The sequence below is a fragment of the Vicugna pacos genome, chromosome 3 (genome assembly GCF_048564905.1).
Source record: "Vicugna pacos chromosome 3, VicPac4, whole genome shotgun sequence".
NCBI lineage: Eukaryota > Metazoa > Chordata > Mammalia > Artiodactyla > Camelidae > Vicugna > Vicugna pacos.
The window spans coordinates 21,664,764-21,686,262 of NC_132989.1; the positions used below are offsets into that span (position 1 = coordinate 21,664,764).

General features: G+C 39.3%; 1 protein-coding gene across 2 annotated transcripts in view; it reads left to right on the top strand.

The window, feature by feature from the left end:
• The first annotated feature begins 1,248 nt into the window (after positions 1-1,248).
• Positions 1,249-21,499, top strand: part of LOC102539899 (protein diaphanous homolog 1) — a 39,472-nt gene continuing 19,221 nt past the window's right edge. Inside the window, exon 1 of one of the 2 annotated variants that reach the window (XM_072956147.1) lies at positions 1,249-1,555. In XM_072956147.1, the coding sequence (XP_072812248.1) occupies positions 1,439-1,555 (117 nt within the window). In that variant the 5' untranslated portion in view covers positions 1,249-1,438. The remainder of the gene's footprint in view (positions 1,556-21,499) is intronic. The other variant, XM_072956145.1, reaches the window with a different exon arrangement.

Below are 21,499 nucleotides of genomic sequence, written 5' to 3' on the forward strand. Positions count from 1 at the left end.
AAGAGTGATGCTAGATACTGTAGTAGACACAAACATGGACCCTTCCCTGGAGAAGTTTACTATCCAGTAAGAAATGAGGTAAGTGCTATAGTAGAAGTAGACAGTGGTGCAAGAAAGAAGAGTAATAGATGGGTCACTCCTTTCATGCTTTGATCATGTCTGCTTCTCAGCACTCTAGCTTAGAAAGTAAATAGCTTTTGAATTGTTTTGGACAAACTGAGTTTGAAGTTTAGTCTGGATAGCTCTGTGCAACTCTCCATCAGGCAGTTAGAAAGTGGAAGCTGAGAGATGAAGGTCAGATTTAGGAGCCAGCCAGCTTGGCAGAGTCCCTGTAATATACCAGACCTTTGACTGAGCACTGAGGGCTCTCTAGTAAGTGAGTGAGTCACTGACTCTGCCCTCCAGGAACACACATTTGAAATCTTTTGCCAGTTGTGGTCAAGTTGATTAAGTCCATACTTTGAGGGCCTAGTAGGTGGCCACCTGCTTTTCACACAAGGGACAGATGTAGATGGAGAATGGATGAAATTACTGAGGGAGGAATCAAGATGGTAGAGCAAAGAACATACTTTTGGAGAACACCTTTTCACTCAGGCTTGGTTAATGTCAAGGAATCCTGATTAAACATAGGGCTTAGCAGACTAACCTGGTTTTAATTTTTTTTGTCACTTACATTATGAGTCCTTGGGCAAGTCACTTCAACTGTCAACATCCACATTTCCTATTTTTAAAGTGGTGAGACTAGTGGAATCTCTAACATGGCATTATGAGGATTGAGTGAGAAAATATGTGTAGAGTATTGCATAGTTCCTGGCATAGAGCAAATTGTGGTAAATGGTTAACTTACTACTTGGCACATAGCTTTAAGTAAATAGTAGCTATCACTCTCTTGTGCTTCATAGGTATTGCACACATGAAAAAACTGTATTATTCTGGAAAGCCCCGCACTAAGTTTTATGCCAAGATAACAGTCTCTCCTTTGCGATTTTTGATTCAGATAATAATATCCTAGTCTGGTGTATGAGAGGGTCCAGGCTTTACAGCCACGTGGGCGATGCCTGGGAGCGGGGAGGCCTGTGCTACTCTAACCACCAGGGGGCGCTGTCCCGGTGAGTTGCACTACCCACTTAGCACCCCCCCCCCCAACGTCCGAATGGTTAGGCCCGCCGGACAGGTAGTGCGCTTCCGCGGCTTTCCTCCACCACCCCCCTCCCTTCCCCGTTGGTAGGGGCTGCGGATCCGGGCGGAAGTGGGGCAGGCGGGCGGGAGCCAGGCGTCGCCGTTTTATATTCATGAGGCGCGCGCAGCCCGGCATGCTAATGAGGCGGGGCGCGGCGGCGGGCTGAGGAGCTGCTGGGCGGCGGCGGCGGCGGCGGGCTTGTATCTGCCCGGCGGGAGCGGCGTCGGCGCGGGGTCACCAGCCAGCGCGAACCTGGACATGGAGCCCCCCGGCGGGGGCCTGGGGCCCAGCCGCGGGGCCCGGGACAAGAAGAAGGGCCGGAGTCCGGACGAGCTGCCTTCGGCGGGCGGCGACGGCGGCAAATCCAAGAAATTTGTGAGTGTCCCTCCCACCCGGTTCCCTCAGCCTGGCCCCATAACCGCCCTCTGGACTCCGGAGACCCCAGCAGCCGGCCCCAGGGGTGCACGCCCGTCTCTAGGGAGCCGCCCCCGCGAGGAAGCAAAACGCCTTCCTCTTTTTGCTCGGTACCGGGCTCCACAGCCCCACATCCTACCGCTCCGGTACCTCGGGGAGCCCCGGAGTCCCACCCGGCTCTTGCCTCGGCAGCCTCGGGGCTTCCTTGACCCCTCAGCCCGCGCTCTCTGCCCTCCGCCCTCAGAGCCCTGCCAGGTCTCAGCCGCATCTCTTCCCTCTTAGCCCCACTTCCTTTATTCTTCCTCTGTTACCCGAACACGCCTTCTCTATCTCGATCCTCGGTGCTTTTCTGGGCCCATTTTCTTTTATTACCCTTACCTCCTTTTTTGGTATCCCCTTATTTGCTTCTCTAAAGGTCATTTCCTTCCCCAAGATTGATGGCTTTCACCTGCTAACTTTCCTCCCGCCCAAGTCCCCACTCTGGGCCCTCAGCCCTGTGTCACCTGATAATCCTTCCCCTCAGGAATGTTACCTGACTTGGGCCCTACCTTCCCTCCTCCCTTGGACGTTTGTCCTTGTGATTGCAGGAATGTGTATCTGCCCAGTTCCTCTGGTCATTGGGCATGACGTTAGTTGGCTTCCCAGTATTTCCTTGTCCAGAAAACCTGTTTCTTTGCCCTGTTGCTTATCACTTTTCAGGGGGTTAGAACTTCTCTCATAATCATGCCCTTCTTGACATAGGATGGTGATAAACCTCCCCCATGGGGAGGAAGTTAGACTAAAAGGCCAAGAAGTTAGTGAGTACCTAACTGAACTGTCTTTCATACATTTCTCATGATAACTGTCTCCTCAGCTCTTCTGCCACCTCCTGTGCCCCAGGCTACGGACATCCTTTTTTTTTTTTTTATTAATTTTTTATTTTTTTAACCTGTAGAAGAGTCTTGCTTTCCTCAGGTACCAGTTACTTCCAATCTGAAAGAATCTTGATAGTCATGTAGTCATGTAACACTGTCGTATCTCATTACGTTTTCACACTATAACTCTTCTTTTTTACTCCCCTCTCCAGAGAGCTATTTGTTTGCTTTTTACCATATAAACTTTGAAAGATATGGGGCACTGTCCAGGAGAGGGAAAGTCTAGCATCTTAATAACCATTTGCTACTTGTAACTGTAGTGATTTAGTCTTTTCTCCCAGGTAATTACTACCCCTCCCACCCCAGTATCTCTTTCTACGTTAGTAGAAATGGCTTCTAACCCTTTCTTCTTTCTCTCTTCTCTAATCCCCACCCTTTAGCATCCTGACCCTGATCCACAAGTTTGGCAAGAAAACTGATAAAAGTGATGGAAACAGGAAAAAAAAAATGTTGCTTTGGGACCTAGAGGGTTGAGATGTGGACAGTAAACAAAATTAAAATAGTGACTCATTTCTTCCTACCTATTTCTAGCAAGACAGGTGTTTCTGGACTGTCCTTTGCAGTGACTGTAGGCTGTCTGTAACTGTGTTTTTATCTGGTGAACATCTTCGTTTTTCCCCAGAAATATAGGCTTAATAGTAGTGACAACCTTCCTCCTATGGTGACTAAGGCAAATTCCCCTATGTTTCTTTAGGGTAAGAATGACCCTCTGGTTAGAGAGGTTTCCTTCTGAGCCTTAAATTTTACGCTCATAGTCCTTCTGTTTCTATATTATTTTGTTTTGCTTTTGTTTCCATGGGTACGGTTTGACCTTCCTCACCCGAATTCTAGCTATTCTTGCTGATTTATAGTGACCTCTGTGACTTATAAATGTTTTCCTAGTCCTTAATAGAATTTTATATGTACTTTTGTTTTATCTAATACTTAAGTGTTTCACGAATTTGTGAACTCTACTGAGTGTGTGGGGCTAAAAGGTGAGCTACCTGAGGAAATTGAACTGCTTTTCATCTGTTTTTTGGACTGTACATGGACTCGTGTGTGTGCTGAGTGGATTTGGCTCAGGGCCGTTGGTGTTTGCTTTAGAGAGGATGGAGCTGAACCAAGCAAATTCTTTTTCTTTGTGAGGTGTTGGTTGTAACGCTTAACCTGCTGAACTTTAAAAAACAAAAATTGTGGCACAGGTAGTGTGGAGAATTGCATGCCTAGCTAGGGGATTAGAAAGCTTCCAGGAAAGCTGCTTAACCCTTTCATTGCCAACTATACCTCAAGGCTTCAGGATATTCTGTCTTTCTCATTGCTCTTTCTGTGAGAACTGTGGAAGTGAGAGCCTGGGAGGAGCGCTGCAATCCACTTCTCTTTGTGCCTGTGTATGTATATGGGGGGGTGTGGAGTGGGCGAGATTGCTAGTGTGCTTTTGTTACCCATGGCTTAGTTTTCTTGAACTACAGGCTAAAAGTGAACTCAAAGCTCTTTCGCCTACTCTACCTTTTTAGAGTGTTTGCCCTCAGGATCTCCATGAAGAATGTATTTTGTAAAACTGCTCTGGTTTAGACTTAGTGTGCCTGAAGGTTATTTGTATCTAAGGGGTTACTGATCCCTTTAGCTGCTACATACCTCTCCAGGCTTAGGCAGGTTCTAAGCGTGGATCATCTGATGAGAGCACAAATTGCCAAAGATCTGGTCATAGCCTTCAAGGCATCTTGTGTGGAAAGGATTCAAGGAGTGTAAAGTTTAAAAAGTGGTTGGGATCACCTTTTTAAAACATGTAGTTGTTCAAGATGCTAATGCGTGTGGCTGAAGGCAGACTTCCTGGTGTTCCATTCCCCCTTGGTTCTTCTTGAGTCTGTCTTCTGCTGGGCCCTGAGCATATCCCTCCTTCAGTTCCTTTTGGAAGTCCTTAACATGAAGGAAAATAAAAAGCTAAATGAACAGAGTGTTTTGTGACTTTTCAGCAGTGATGAATGTGGGTGTCAGACTGGTTTCTGAAATATGTGTAAGGGAAGTGAGTATAACCAGGATGTCAGGAGGCTGCGTTTTAAAGACTCCTGCATTTTATAGACTCCATGTCTTCTCATACAATCAACAAGTTGATGTGTTTTAAGAAAGAATATTGCTTCTTGATTCAGCTAGGAACCTGACTTTGTAAACCATGAATTTTAGTGTGGAATTAGAGACAAGAGAATGTAAATGTTAAAATCTTGCCTATGTTGAATTATTACCATGTTGCAGTTTTTCATGCCCTTCTAAAAGCAAAGTGATAGTGAAAGTATAAATGTTTAGTTGTAGACCTGTGTCTGTCCAAAATGAGAGCAGTCAAAGGTGAAGGACGCCAGGCAGAATTCTAAACAGATATTAGGAAAAGTAGAGATTATGAAAGAAGTGGAGTTGTTCATGCAGATATCTGCTTCTTTCCTCTTAAAGAAGACATTAACTTTAATACAAAAGGTTACTGAAAAACAGGGAGTATACAGAGAATTTTATGCAAGTCATTTGTGGTTTTCCAAAGATGACGAACATAGGGATTACTTAGCTTGGAAAGAGGAAGGGTAGCCTACAGGAATGTTACTGAGTTGTTTGAGATGACAGAATGACACCTTAAAAATTTGCCCTTCTTCCTGCCTGGTCTTTAAAGAGACAGCCCAAGGACCCATTGGATAATATTACATTTACTTGTCTCAAAGGAAATCCTCCCTCATAGGAGGGGAAACTGAGGGAATGCCTCAGAATTGAAGTCTCTGCCTTGAGAGAGCTGGTAAATGTTGGGATATTTTTATAAAAAGAGCTGAACATTTTATGATTGTAAATCATGTTCATTTAAAAAGCTAAGACACGAGTAATACGTGAGAAGTGCTTTAACTTTATTAATAGGCACGTGGGTCAGAATAGAGTAATTTTATATGCTGTATGATAAAATCACCTTTTGCTCTTCCCTGGGTGCTCGGTGTATTTTATAAATCGATTGCCAAGTTATTCTTGGAGAGTGTCATATTTTCAGTGAAATGTCGTAGAGGCTTAAAAGATAAGGTTATGCCACATGATTTAGAAGAGCAGGTTAAAATCATGTTTATTAACAAGAAATATTAAGTATTACAGAGAAACAAAGAGTTTGTATATGCAGGTGGTGTTTTCTCCCATTTTATGTCTCAGCTGAAGTCATTCATGACTACAAAAAGCATCCCCATATTGAAACAAACCTTGTATTAAAGTGTTTTTCTTTAATATGTTGAGCCTCTTGTTCTCAATCACTTTTGTCTGAAAGCAGAAGGGGAAAAATTGACCTCTTGTTAACTAGCGAGGCAGCATTGGGTGTTTCCCCTAATTAAGGTTAGGCAGGATATTGCCAGCTCTCTCCCCTTGACCAGCTGTCTGTGATCCCTTCCCTCCACTCTTTCCCCTTGCCCAGCTGTCTGTCATCCCCTCCCGCTTTGTTTTTATTACTCCCCTGCTGCTGTAAGGACTGATTCTAGTCCCATGGATAGCCAGGCCTTTGGGGAAGCAGGAGCACTAAACGCTGTTGATACTCAAATGTCTTAAAACCGCAAAGCTAAAATTGAAAAGTAAAGAATGTTTTAATCACTGTGAACATATCTTATTTTCTACCTGTCTTTTTTTTTTTCCCAAAGAAACACAGTTTTTCGAATTTAAGAACCCTTTTAAAGAAAGTAAAAGATTTTCCCATGGCTCATGGGAGATGAGAAAGAAAAACATAAAGAAAAAAAAAGGAAGTAAAAGAATTACTGAAAGAAAAGAGAAATTGAGACCAGTATTTTAAGAAATATTACCACTGATTACAGATTGACTCTGGGTGAATCATTGTTCTTTTAACTTTGAGATTCTTACTTCCATTCATTATTAAAGCTTGCTATGAATGGTAGCCTTAAAATTTTTAGAGTTGGAAGGGACTTTAAATGTCACCAAGCCTTAACACCCACTCAGTGCAGCAATCCCTTCTTAACACTTGTAGGTTGGAAATGGATAAATAAATGGAGGAGAAGCAGCATACATTTTGGATTCTACATTTCCTTTAGTAAATTTCAGGGTCTTGGAATAGCTGGAGTAGTAGAAAGGGTTTATCTAAGAACAGATAAACTAGAAGCTATGAGACTGAGAGGAAAAAGATTGAAGAAACTGACTCTCTTGCTTGGCTCTGTGACAGTTAGGGAGTGTCAATTTGTCCTTTTAAATGTTTGCTTACATTTTTTTCCCTCCAGGAAGGGGAATGAAACAAATAAGGGGACATAAAAGAGAATAAGCATAATGAACTGCAGTATGAGAGACACATAGCATTCCTATGTGGAAGCATTATTATACTGAAGATGGGAAATTCCATCCTTGGTTGTGGTTATAAGTGGTCCTTAGGCAGTAGCTACTTTGGCGTTTTGTTAGGGTAGCAGATACAGGTAGAGTTCATGATGTCCTAGATTATTTTTCTGAATTTCTGATTCTATAACTTATTCCCTGTTTTAGGAATAGAACTGTTTGAAAGCAATAGGATTTGCATTTTCTTTTAAGATTCAACATACTCTAAGGATCCAACAGAGGTTGATTTATAAACCATCTTTGATCCTCAAGATCACAGAAAACCAAGGTAGTGGGCTTATATCTCCGATATAGCCACTTCCCTTTTTTTTCAGTTCCTTGAGGCATAAAGTTAAGTTGTTTAAGAGCTTTCTTTTTACTTGATACAGAAATTTATAACTATAAGCTGCTTTTGTAGTATTCCATAAATTTTGGTGTGTAGTGTTTCCATTTTCACTTATTTCAAGATGTATTTGTTTTCCTTTTGATTTCTTCTTTGACCCATTAGTTATTCAAAAGTGTGTTGTTTAATTTCTAAATACTTGTAGATTTTCCAGTTTTCCTTTTGTTGATCTCTACTTTCTTCCCATTATGGCTGAAAAAAATATTTGATATGATTTCAGTCCTCTTAAATTAAAGGTAAGGCTTGTTTTGTGGCTTATATGATCTGTCCTGCAGAACATTTTGTGCATGCTTGAGAAGAATGTGTATTCTGCCACTGTTGGATGAAATGTTTCACATGTCTGTTAAGCCAATTTGGTCTAAAGTATGGTTCAAGTCCAGTGTTTCCTTGTGGTTTTCTGTCTGAATGAGCTATCTGTTGCTAACGTGGGGTTTCAAATTCCCTTACTATTACTGTATTGTCTATTGCTCCCTTCAGATCTCTCATGATTTACTTAATATATTTAGGTGTTTGAATGTTTAGTGAGTATATATTTATGATTGTTATATCTTGTTTATGAATTGACCCCTTTATCATTGTATAAATCTTTATATACTCTTTGGCTTAAAGTCTATTCTGTCAGATAGAAGTATGGCTACCCCTGATCTCCTCTGGTTTCCACTTGCATTTCCTTTTTCTAACCCTTCCCTTTGAGCTTATGTGTATCCTTAAGACTGAAGTGAGTCTCTTATAGGCATAGTTGGGTGCCTTTTTTTTTTTTAATGTTAGAACTTTAGGATCAAGTAAAAAGATAACCTTCACTTGCTTTTTTTTTTTTTCCTTTTCCCCTAGAGTAGGTCACATTTTATTCAGGGGTCTTCACCTTTTTGTTTGGTTGGTTGTTTTGCCGCAGACACTTTGGACATCACCATCTTTTTTCAAACAGCTTTACTGATGTATGATTAACATACAATAAACTGCGTATATCTAGTGTACAATTTGTGAAGCCATTACCACAATCAAGATAATGAATATATCCATCACTCTCAAAAGTTTCCTCCTGCCCCTTTCTAATCTCTCGTTTTCACCTCTCTTTGTGCCCCAATCCCCAGGTAACTAACTACTGATTTGCTTTTTATAACTATAGATCAGTTTGTATTTTCTACACATTTATATAGATGGAATTATACCCAATATGAACTCTTTCTTTTGGCTTCTTTCAGCGTAATGTATGTTAGCTATATTATTAGCTCATTCTTTTTCATTGGTGAGTAGTACTACATTGTATGGATTTACCAGAATTAATTTTTTATCTGTTGATGGGCATTTGGGTTGTTTTCAGTTTTGTTTTTTCTTATTTTGCTGTGAACATTCATGTACAAGTTTTTGTCTGGACACAGGCCTTCATTTCTCTTTTGTAAATAGTTAGGAGTGGGATGACTAGGTTATACGGTAGCACTATGTTTAACTTCTAAAGAAATTGCCAAACTGTTATCCAAAGTGGTTGTACCATTTTACATTCTCACAAGTAGTATATGGGTTCTGGTTCCTTGCCAGCTCTTGGTATGATCAGTCTTAAATTTTAGCCACTTTATTGGGTATGTAGTGAGTGGCCAAAGAATGTCACCTGCCATTTCAGTAAACAAAGGATGTTGTGGCCATAAAGCCATCAGCCAGTGTAGCTGTCCTGAGGGGACATCCTGAGGGGAATTCAGAATGGAGAAAAACAGGATACTGACCCTATGTAGTTAAGATGCATATCAAAGGAGTGATTTCTAAGCCCAGGCTCTTATAGCTTCCCATACATAGAAAGGAACTAAAAAATCATTAACTTGAGATGTCTGGTTTTTGTGATTAGCAGTAATCATCTGATGTTCAACTACATTGTTTTTTTCCCCAGCAAAAGCTCCTATATATCCTGGCTTCTCTCTTACCTCTTTGGAACAGTCCCTCAGAAATATCTGAGAGGCTGCTACCCAGTCTATGGTTCTCAGTAAGGCGACTGAATAAAACTTTTAGATTATGCTTTTTTTTTTTTCAGTTGACAAGTGGTTGCTCAATGTGGCTTTAATTTGCATTTCTTTAATGATGTTGAGCATCTTTTCATGTACTTATTTACTAGCTATGTCTTCCTTGAAGTAGCTGTTCAAAACTTTTGCTCACTTAAAAATTTTTTTATTGCAGTCTAAATACAAGTCCTTTGTTGGATTATGTTTTGCAAATGTTTTCTTCCCCTGTGAAGAACAAAAATGTTTAATTTTGGTGAAGTCCAGTTATTTTTCCTTTTTGCTTTTTTGATCATATTTCAAAAATCTTTGCTAAAATCACAGTCACTAAGATTTTCTTCTGTTTTCTTTTAAAAGTTTTATAGATTTAGCTCTGAAATTCTCCTCTTATCACTGTGGAAGTGTGAGTTATAGTCCACATGTTCTCTTTGATGTGTAAATTTTCACCTGTAGACAAGACAGAACATTTCTGACACTCAGGATTGGGGACCTTTGAGATTCTGTTTATCCTGGAATCATTTTCATCTTCTTTTGTGGTGTTAGAAACCTTTTGTTTTCCTGAACTCAGTGTGCTGCAGGTTGTGTAATGCCAATCTTCCAATTTATAAATATTAATAAATGTTTAGCATCTTTATGGATAGGAAGATTAATTCATTGCAGACTAGGAAGACAGAGAATGACAGTAACAGCAGCAGTGATGGTACCTGTTGTTTGCGTACTTTCTGTAGCTCTAGCCCTGCACTAAAGAGCTTTAGAGTCATTTTCTCACTGATCTCTACATTAACCTTGTAAAAAGGTAATATGGTTTTTCCCATCTTGGTAATTAAACTGAAACTCAGTGCGATCAAGAACTTGCTTTGGATCTTAGAACTGGGACTCAACCTCGGTCTGCCTGATTTAAAAACAACAACAGCAGCAACGAAAACACCACAAAAAGCCATGTTCTTTTTCACCACATTGCACTGACACTTTACAAGTGTCCAGTTTTTGTACTTGTAGTATCAAAAGGTATTCACCGTTAGGAGTTTCACAGAAAATTTTTGGGTTACCTCTTTAAGAGCCCTTGATTACTGCAGTCTGTTAAAACTGGACTCTCCTCCAGTTCAGCTAATGGGAAAGAAGTATTGGGTGTAGATAGCAGTGGCTAAATGCCTAACTGCTTTTTGCATTTAATAATTCAGACTTTGAAACCACTGCAGGAATCTTAATTAAACCTTTCTTATCTTAGTTAGGTAAAAGTAGCTGTTACAGTGCATGCAAAACCTATCTTTCCCCTGGCTCATGAGTTACTAAGAAGTCGTCTAAATTAGTATTATTTTAAATGTAACCTTATGTTCTTTGTAAATAGAACAGCTCTCACAGCATCACCTGTCAGGAATTTTAGTTGTTTCTATTGCTGAGAGCAGCAAGGTAGTGGTGACAAATAAGGACGAGGAAACTGTTGCTGGACCATTTCTAGTTATCTTTCAGATACATATTTTCGATTTATATTTTAGAATTGGCTTTGAAACTTGACCATGAGGATTGCAAATGGCTAACTGCTTCAGGGTCTCTTCTAAGCCTGGGGACTGCTTAAGTTTATTCTTTAGATCTGGCAGGTATTTGCCTTTGATTAATAATTAAGACATTGCCACAGAGATCCAGGTGTCTGGAAGTAGGATTTTCTGTATGATTGGGGCAAAGAGTGGAGAATAGAGTTTCTCTTGTTTGTGTGAATCTACCCTAGATTCAAAAGGCTGAAGATCAAGAAGTCATGTGGTTGACCTATCAGGTTCAGTCCTTGCTTTTAAAGAGATTGTAATCTCAGCCATGTCTGTAGAAGAATGGGTAGGAACAGCTCAAAAGCCATGAGCATAGCTTCGAAAGCTTTAGAAATTCGGAGAATTTAAGGAATTAAGGGGAAAGAATCCTCAACTGAGAGTCAGAAGACCCACGTTTCAGAATCTTAGAATGCTGGAGGTGAAAAGGATGCTAAAAATTATTTAATTTAAATCCTTTATTTTACAGATTAAGAAATGTGGGCCTAGAGAAGTGATCTGTCCAAATTTACAACTAGACCTAGGACTAGAATCCTCATCTTCCTCTCCCACTGAAGCATTCTTTCCATATATTGCTACTTAGTCTGACTTCGCTACTAATTAACCATGTGAACTCTGGGCAAGTCACTCCACTTTTCTTGGTCTTTTCTTGTAGAATAAGAGAATTTCAAAAGAATTAGAATGATTTCAAAGGTCTGTTCTAATGTCCCAAATTCTACACAAATGATCCAGAATGTAATTGTGGGCAGTGCTAGTTAGCTTCATAGAAGATGGGCGATATGATAGGCCCTGGAAGTAAATCCAAGGATTGTTGGAGAAGAGGAGGAAGGGGTGTCATGGGACAGGGAGCAGTGTGAACAGAGGCTCAGAGGTCTGAATGTGTGGCTGTAGTAAAAAGAAATGGCCCAATTATAGCAGGCAAGAGGATCAGTGGGAGATAAACCATTTAAGGAAGCCACTGCCCAGAGATTATTTTATCTCTTGTGAGGGCTTTTGATTCTCTTTCTGTAGAAACCTACAGAAAGCAGGACTGAAAATTAGCCTTTTGTAATATGTCATGATACATGTTGATGCAGTTTTTGACCTTGTGAATGTGTTAGTAAATCAGAATATCTAAGAACATGAATACATTAGTGTTAAGGTTCCAGCTAATCACTTCTGCTACCCACATAGAGTTCAGGTAGTTGTTTGTCTGTTTTCCGTTCCTTATTAATTGTAATAATCCATCTTTTCAGACTTTCAGTGATTAGTCTAGATCTTAAAAGACATGACTCTCTTCAGCTGCATCTCAACACTGTGTAGTCAAATTGTGGGCTCAGGTGGGAAATGCCATTGCAGGAAAGTCTGAGCCTATCTTTGGGCCCTGTCATTTCCTTCTACATGTACTCTAGTACAATGCAGTGTAGGTTTTGATTGCATGCTTATTTGAAGTGTTCTTTAGTTTGTCATGAATGCAAAATTAAAATATAGAGAGAGAGACAGACAGAGAGAGAGAGTGATATTGAGAGCTCTTTGCAGGCTGGGTCTTATCTCCCATATAACTTACAAGGTGCCTAAGAGCAGTGGTGGTGTTTAGTTCATGTTAGCAATATCCTGTTAGATATTTTAGTTTTACTGTTAGTCTTGTGAATCTTGGGATTACTTTCAGGGCTCCCCGTTTCTGTGGTCTGTTGTAGGAGATTGAAAACATTAGTCCTTTCACCAAGGTAACTGTGAGGCAGAGAAAACTGCATATAACTGTACCCCATCTGAAGAATTCTTTTGAAAAAAGACTGCTATTTTTCTCTAGAGATAGTATCTTATGGTTTTGTCTTGTGTTAGTGAAGGAACATGTCTATGGGATTAAAAATCTCTGCATTATTTTACATAGTACAGGGCTGCCAGCTTTTATCATTATAAATGAGAGCAGTATTTGACCCAATGCTCTAGGGATTGATAACATACTTTTTTTTTTCTAAATGGAGATGCTGGGGATTGAACCCAGGACCTCGTGCATGCTAAGCATGCGCACCACCACTGAGCTCTACCCATCCCCGATAACATACATTTAAAGTGAATAATTGTTAAGTCCCCATATTATATCTGTTAGTACCATGGTCTTTCATGGCTACAGAACAGGTTTACATAGAATTTTAAATAAAGGCAATCAGGATGAATCTTCAAGTCCTCAGAATATGGCAGCCTCTGCACAAAAAATGCTGGTGGCAGTAGGAGTGCCTTAGTTTTTTCTCAGGCTCACGTATTTCTACCCATAGCTATGGAGTTCCTTTGATTCCTCGTTCGGCCATAGAAGCAAAGTAGTTTTAAACTGTTCTAAAATTATTTCATCATGCTTTCATGGGGCCTAAAGAAATATTTTTAGTTTTGTTAGTTTTTGTGAAAGATGTGTGTCAGGCTCCCTAGGCATAGAGATTTCTAGTGATTTCTTGATTCTGGTATTTTAAAAAGATGGGTGTTGGCCCTAGTTGGCAACTCTTTGCATCCGCCAGGGCTGGTTCGTTACTTACTTCTAGGCCCATGGGTGACGTCTGTTTCCTGTGATTGAAACCACAAGAAGAAGTGGTGAGAAGCCACTGTAGGATAGGTCCTATCGAGCAAGCAGCAGACATTGGGCTGCTTTCAAAAAGAGCAGTAGTAACGGCACCATCTTTAAGGGTCCTTGAAGGGACCCTAGGAATGATCTGACCCAGTCTCCTTTTTTTTTTTTTTTTTTTCAGCATGAGAAGGCCACTCAGGCCTCCAGGTGTTAAGTTGCTCAAGGTCATGTAATTTGGTGAGCTAGCTTTTACACTCCACTAACTATTCATTATTCTTTCTCACATTGCATTGTCATCCCTAAATTTTGTCATTGTGCCCTGCCGGAGTATTTCCTTAAGCAAAATACTACTGAAGAAGAGTAAATGCTGATGGGCATTTTGAATATGAGGATTGGATGATGGCTTTGCTTTTAGATGGCTGTGCTATGATTTTTTCATACTTTTTTGAAGAGATATATACATACATTGTCAAAATAGCAATATTTAAGAATCCTAAATTTTTATTTTTATTTCACTTAGTATTTGAATATTCTAGCCATTATCTCCGCACAGATAGTTTTACAACATTGCAATTATAGTTTCTAGGTGTTTTCTGCTTTTAAAACAATGTATCATAAATATTTTTCATCTTTCTAATCTTTGAAAATCGCTACTTTTTTGAAATGGATGTACTTTTTGTTATAAAAGTGATACATATTTTTCTAAGAAAATATAGATGTGTATAAAAATAAAGTAAAACAATCCCCTATCTTGTTTTCCAGAAATTATAGTCATTTTTCAATAGTTAAACCCAAAGAGAAAAATATATGAAACATGGAAATCTCTTTGGAGCCTAAGTTTTGGCATGAAATTCTCTGTGTTTGCATTAGAACATAGTACCACACAAGTATGGTTGCTAGCAGTATCAGAAGGACCTTGTTTTAACTCTTGCTTATATTTCTGGTGATAGAGGAGTAACGAGATTTGCCTCATGCTGTCTGCCCCCACCCTTTAGCCAATTTTTCTCAAAATAAAATCTTGTCGTAGATTTGTAATAGACCAGAAAATGTTTTCTATGGTTTCATAAGATCAAGTCTGGCTTTTTGAGTAGTAGTATAATTTTTGGATCAGTTAAACTATTATCAGTAGACTGTGATTATTTCTGGGTATTCAGGAATAATGTGAATATACAACAAAAGAGGTGTAACCATCATTTAGAAATGAAGGGTTTGAGAATGGGATTTAAAACAAGGTGGCCTTATACTTGGTGCCTGTATGTAGGAGCAGCATCAGCTGCAGAAACTTCCTGTCTGCCAGGCCTTTGGGTGTGTCGTTCACATGCTCACCCTTGAGGAAGAGTAGATGTCTGGCTACTCACATCAGGACATGGGAGGAGAAGACAGTTGCTACGGAGATTGGGAAACAGCATTCCTGAGTCATTGACTGTTTGCAAATGAATGGACAACACCCCTTTTTTTAAAGGAGCAATCACAATCTCTAAGCTAAGGCAGTAAAGAGCTCTCTCTAATAAGAAAGTAAAGAACAAGTATCAGTATTTGAGAAATATGTCAGAACTTTGGAAAATGAGGCTAATGTTATTTATTATTTTTTATATATGTATTTGAAAGTTTTATCAGAACCTTAGGATGTTTGAAAGGTAGGAAGCTTCACTTACTCAGCTCTCTCACCAGATGACAGAGTATGTGTACACCTCCTTCCTGACAGCAAAGGAGATGGGCGTGTCTGCTGCACCATGTGGTTCAGGATAGGAGACTAGGCCTTCCAGAATCTGAGCACTTTTCTTTTACTAGCAGCTTGGTTTTTTTAGCCTATGGGTGCTTCATAACGCACAGGGCTGGCAGTTTATTTGGATGGACAGAGAGGAGGAATGCAATGTTCCCAGCCTGGTTTCCACCTGTTCTGCTGAGCTGGAATAGTGAAACCTGAGTGGACTTTTCTTCTTCCTCTAGGCTATCAGCTATCTAGGATGCAGGCTCTGCCAGTCCCAGGCTTCTGGATGAGCTAAATTGGAGGCAAAAAGTTACCTTCTTTTCCCCAGGAGACTTGCCTTCTTCGACAGTTAGAGGACTGTTAGAACATATTGGGTCTGTCTGTCAGAGGATTAAATTCTAATGTAAAGATGGTTTTCCCCTCATTTTAATTACAGTTGGGAAATATGGTTTATTGGAAAGCAGACGTCAACAGTTTTAGACAGTTGTGAGGGAAATTGAGTTTGCTTTGATTTTATAAGTAAGTTACTTCAAATTTATTGCAAAAAGGAATGGAATACAGTTACCTAATGCTCTTTATATGGCACTTCTAACTTGTGCTTAAGATTTTGGACTCTCCTCTACTGTTTCCTTTGTCATCTCTTGTATGAATTCTAATGAGTTTAACTCTCCAGTACTGAGTTTAGCTATGGGGCCGCCAGGACAGTGTGGAATTAAACAGACGAGCTGCTAGAGGCTTACTTACTCCTTTTAGCACTTTTTCCTTAGCGATGATGGAGAACATGACAGAGCCATCCTCGTTTCTGGGGACTGCTGGATAATCTTCAGTTTTCTTTCCCTTAAACACATTTAACTTTATAATTAGCTTTATACTTCATATTTTTCAATTCCTGGTCATTTTGTGTTTCTCTTTTAGACCTCCTTTCCTCTGATAGACCCTTTTTCTTTGATTTTCTTTTTTGAAGTGGGTACTCCAGTTCTACACACTTTTTGATACTTTGGCACCAATAAGTAGTGATGGCCCAGAATCTAGTTTGTTTCTCTGTAAATGGTAGATGAGATATTGACTCATTTGATGTCATCTTTGGACCATTATTTGAAAATGGAAGGGAAAGTTTCCTACATTTGAAGGCATTCATTATTTCCTTTTCTCTAGTTCTAATTGACTTCTCTATAAGGAGTGGGAATTGAAGGTAATTCCATTGGTTCCATCATCATATATTATTTACCTTTTACAAAGCACTTTGCAAAACAAAGTGCTTCATATCTATTTTATTATTTATTCTTCACACTAGTCCTATGAGACAACATAGTTCTTAAGATAGGAAGACTGAAACCATGGTGGATAAAAAGAAAAGTTAATATGCCTTTATTGTCCTTTAGTGGAAATGCGGCGAATTTTATGGCAAAGCTGGCATAGAATTCATTGGTAATTGAATTCAAGTCCATGTTATGACCCTCTGTTGCCTCACTGTCCTAAGGAGCTGAGTATCAGTCCCACGCTAGAATAAAAAAATGAATCAGAGTCAGAACGTGCTCTCTGTTCTGTGTGATTCTGGACGACACGTACCTTACCCGTTCCTTTCTGGGTAGGTAGGTTAGGATTGGAAAAAACATCGTTGTTGGCTGCAGTGACACTACTTCCCATTTTACCTGTAGGCAGCCTATGACTTTACTGGAGGCTTATTGCTTTTCAAAGGAGGTGGAAGACTTCCTAGGTGACATGTGTCCCATAATTGGATATTTTCCACAAGGACAGCTAACAAATATGTCATGTGGGCTGAAGCACCAGTCGGGGTCCCCTGGGCTCATTCATAGGGAAAGATATTACTCTTGAAAGTTTGGTCTGTATGGTCTATAATAAGCGTACTGTTGTAAACCTTGACTTGAAACTTTCCTTCAGTTTGCTCAATTTGAATACAGTAGTGGATGAATGAAAATACTGTGCTTAGGATGATGCTCCTCAACCTGTAGTGATGCTAATTTTAAAAATATTTATTAAACATTGGACATACCAAATGAATAAAATATGGGTTCCTGCCCCCACGCAACTTACAGTCTGGTCCACAGAAACAGCTACAATAAATGGTCTGAAGAAGGATCTGATATAAAATATTTAGAGCCTGGCTTGGCTGAGTCCTCCTTTAGATCTTTTTGTGAAATGACTGACTATGGCTAAGAGTATAATTTATAGATGAGGAATAACTTTTTCCTTATGCTCTGTTGTTGGAGTGCAGTGTCAACTAGTATAGTCTTCTGGTGTCTATTTTACAAGACGTCTTTCCGTCGTAATGACTGCATGATTGCCTTTACAGAATAAGTTCTCACTGCTCCATTTCATGGTCTTATTGGTCCCAAGAAGTGTGTGTCTGGCTTTGTTTTGTTTTGTAGTAACAGGGGAACTGAAGCATGGGGAATCAGTATGATTTGCTCAGAATCATACTTGCCGTTTTTAGGATGCCAGAAATAAAAATCAGGACTCAGGGTCTTTTTCCTTTAGCTCAAGTTGTAGATAAATTTTGTCAGTTTCCTTAATGTATCTGTTGCCTTCTTTTACACAACAAACTCAACAGCTTAAAACAAAACCCACTTACTAGCTCACAGTTCAGTTGGTCAGAAGTCCAGCATGGATAGTGTGGTTGGGTTCTCAACATATCACAGGATGACATCAAGATGTCAGCTGGCCCATTTCTCAGCTTTAGGTGCTGGAGGAAAATCTTCCAGGCTCATTCAGGATGTTGACAGAATTCAGCCTCTTAGAGTTGTAGGACTGAGGTCCTGTTTCTTTGCTAGCTTTCAGCTCCTAGAGGCTGCCTGCAATCCCTGCCCTTTGGCCCCTTCCATGCACAAGCCAAGAAATAGCACATTGAATTCTTTTGTCTCTGACCTCTCACCCCAGAGTTAAAGGACTTCTGTGATTGGGTCAGGCCCAAATGGATAAATTCCCCTTCTTAAAAGTCTGTTGTGCCAAGTAACATAACCCAATTACAACAGTGATAGCCTGTCATATCTACAGTCCTGGTGATTGTACAGGGTAAGTACATCAGGTTAGGACTCTTGGGGGACATCTTAGAATTCTACCTACCACACTAAACATTTTCTTCTCACTGAATTAGCCCATGAGCAAGGGTGGAGGGAGGAAGAGGGAGAGGTAGGAATTGAATACGTTGAGGCAGTTAGTGAATTGCATTGTGATTATAGGTGTTATGAGAAAAGCCTATAGTTACCAGGAATCCTGGGGCTCCTAGAATCAATCAGATATATTTGTCCCCTATACATTATCCTGAACAAAATCTTTAGAAAGTATTGAAATAAAGGCATACACTTGTAGGTTTATATTACCAGTATGCTAGCCACATGGTTCGTGGGATTATTGTCCGTGATTAACTGTTCTTGTAAGGCGCATTGGTTGGAACTAGAAACACTTTTTGCTATTTAATGTACTCTGTGATCAGGGTGATGCTTAATCATATTCTTTTATTAGATCTCTGCTAACCTCTCTGCCACTAAGGACATTGCCTTTTGTTTGACTGCACGAGTATCCTGTTCCAAAAGACCATTCTTAGTTGAGAATTCTGTGCACCTTTTCTAACTAGAAAGAAAAGTTAAAGATTCACAGAATTGGGTAGAAGTGAATCAGTGCCTTGGGTGAATTTCTGATATTACTCAATGTATAATAGGTCCAGTTCTGTTACTAGGCAAACAGGGAATCTCTGTCCAAAAGACTCCCAAGTTTGGTCCCATCGGCCCACTTCTTAAAGATTGAAATATTAATAGATACAACCACCATCACCACCACAACAAATCCAGTTATGGAGAAGAAGTTTTACATTTCATTTGCATTTATTATGATACTAATTGATCAGCGTATGTTTCAAACTCCTTAGGTCATAAATTTAATTGGATTGGACTCACAGGACATACTTTGGGGTCTTTTGACTTTTTAATTTCTGGTTTCTTTTAGAAACCAAACTCTTAAGTGTCTAGGAAGTTTCTTATTTCCTGCAGTTGGTAACCAAAAGATTTATCTTACCACATATTACATTAGGATGTGGTGACTGAATCAGAACCTTGAATTACTCTCTGGAAGGAGAGTGATGGGACAGCTTTTTATTTTTATGTTGATTGATGGTCTTAATGCAGAGCAGTGCCCAGCCAAGTGTATTTATTTTTGATGCTGTTACTTTTGATGCAGTTCACCTTTGAGCAATTTGTGTTAATTTAAATCAGATTTAATAATACTGAGAATCCTTTAGAGAAAATCAATTTCATTTTAATAAATACAGTTTTGTTAAGCTCTTTTCCTGTACCAGCAAATGATCTTCAGAAATTTATTTACTCATCTCATTCTATTTATAAAAAATTCCTATTGAATACATGTTTTTCTACTCCTTCTTTTTTAAGATTATATATATATATATTTTTTTTTTGCATTCTTTTTATTGAAGTACAGTCAGTTCACAATGTTGTGTCAGTTTCTGGTGTACAGCATAATGTTTCAGTCATACATATTACAGATACCCTTTTGAAGGGGTAGGCAATTAGGTTCATATATTTGTTTATTTTTTTTAGAGGAGGTACTGGGATCGAACCCAGGACCTAGTGTGTACTAGGCATGCGCTATACCACTTGAGCTATGTCCTCCCCCCTTTTCCTACTCCTTTTTAAAATAAAAATTTTATGCTTCTATTGATCATTGCATATAAATGGAAGATTATTATAAAAATTGAATAACAAGCAAAAATCTAGACTGTTTAATTGACAGTATTACCACTGTTAGATGGAGGCTCCCAGGAGAAAATAAACCATACTATCTTGGAGTCATAGTCTGACTTTAGATTCTCTGAATGTTAACAAGGGCCCCTTCTGAGGATACAAGCAGGCCAAGCCATGGGGAATTTAGGGGAACATCACAGTTGAGTATCTGCCGGGGCTACAGTAAGGGCCAAGTAGTAGATATTCAACAAAAATATGATTAGGGAAGGACTCAGCTCACCAAGGCCAACCTTCAGCTCTCCTGAATAAACCAAAGTAGAAAAATTCTGTCAGGAAGAATGAGTGTCCTTCATAGTCCAGGCAGTAGAGGAAGGAACGGAGGGAAGACACTGTTATCATATAGTTCAGACAAGCCAAGAACGCGGGTCAGGCTCACTGGTATTGGCAATTTAAAAACCCAGAACGTAAGTGGGTGATAGTGATGACAGTCTTCCAGGGTCTGGCTCAAGTCTCATTGTTCCTTTTTAATTGTGCTCTCTGGCACAGAGCAGTCATCCTGGAATCTTTGTCCTAGGGATTTCCTCTTCCATGTGTTAGATCTGTTTCTTGTATTTTGAGTCTTTCACTTTCTTGGTTTGCTCCCTCGTTTTGGTGGAGCATATCCTACAGTAGCTTACTGAGGTGCATAGGGATAAATTTGTTGAAAGTGTAAATGTCTGAAAATGGCTATTTGATTGATAATTTGGTTGGTATAGAATTCTAAGTTACAAATTATCTTCCGATTTTAAAAGACCTTTTTTCATTGTCTAACTTTTGGTATACTATTTTAAAAATTAAAAGCTGCTCTGATTCCTTTGTATATGACCAATTTTCCTCCTTTCAAATTGTAGAATTTTCTTTATTTTCCCAGTGTTTTGGTATTTCACCATGATATGCCTTTGGTGATCTGTTTTTGTCTTTTATAATAGTCTTAACCTTCAGTACTGGAAAATATCCTTGAATTACTTCCTTCATAGCTTGCTCCTCTGTTTCTCCTATTATTTGGATATTGGACCTCCCAAACTGATCTAATTTTCTTATCTTTTCTCTCTCATTTTTCCATTTGTCTTTCTGCTCTACCTTTTGGGAGATTTCCTCAAATTCTTATCTTCCAACCGTCCTTTGAGTTTGCTCTTGAGTTTCTGTTATCATGTTTTCAACTCTTAAGGGTTCTTTTTCCTCTGAATGTTTCTTTTTAAAATGGCATTATGTTCTCCCTTGTGAATATTAATTTTTTAATCTTTTCCTTGTGTATTCTATATGTGATGAGTTGTTTTTTCCCCTTCTCTTATTACTGTTTTTCCTCAGATGTTTGGTAGTCCTGGGCTGTCTGCCAATGTTTAAGAATGAGGAACTAAAGGAAGGGAGGGTATAGCTCAGTGACAGAGTGCGTGCCTAGCATTCATGAGGTCCTGGGTTCAATCCTTAGTACTTCCATTAAAAATAAATAAATAAACCTAATAAATAAATAACCCCCCCCACCAAAAGAAAAATAACTAAGAACGAGGGACTAAAAACTCATTGGAAACTCTGGATGCCTGGATAAGGTTTGTTAGCTGTGCAGTTTACTGTAGGACAGTCCTGTCCAATAGAAATACGATGTGAGTTCTATGTGTAATTTCTGATTTTATAGTAGCCACAGAAAAAGACGAAAAGAAAAAAGTGAAAAGAAACATGTGAAGTTAATTTTAATAATATAATTTTTAATCCAGTATACTTAAAATATTATTTCAACTTGTAGCAGATATAACAACTATTAGCGTGA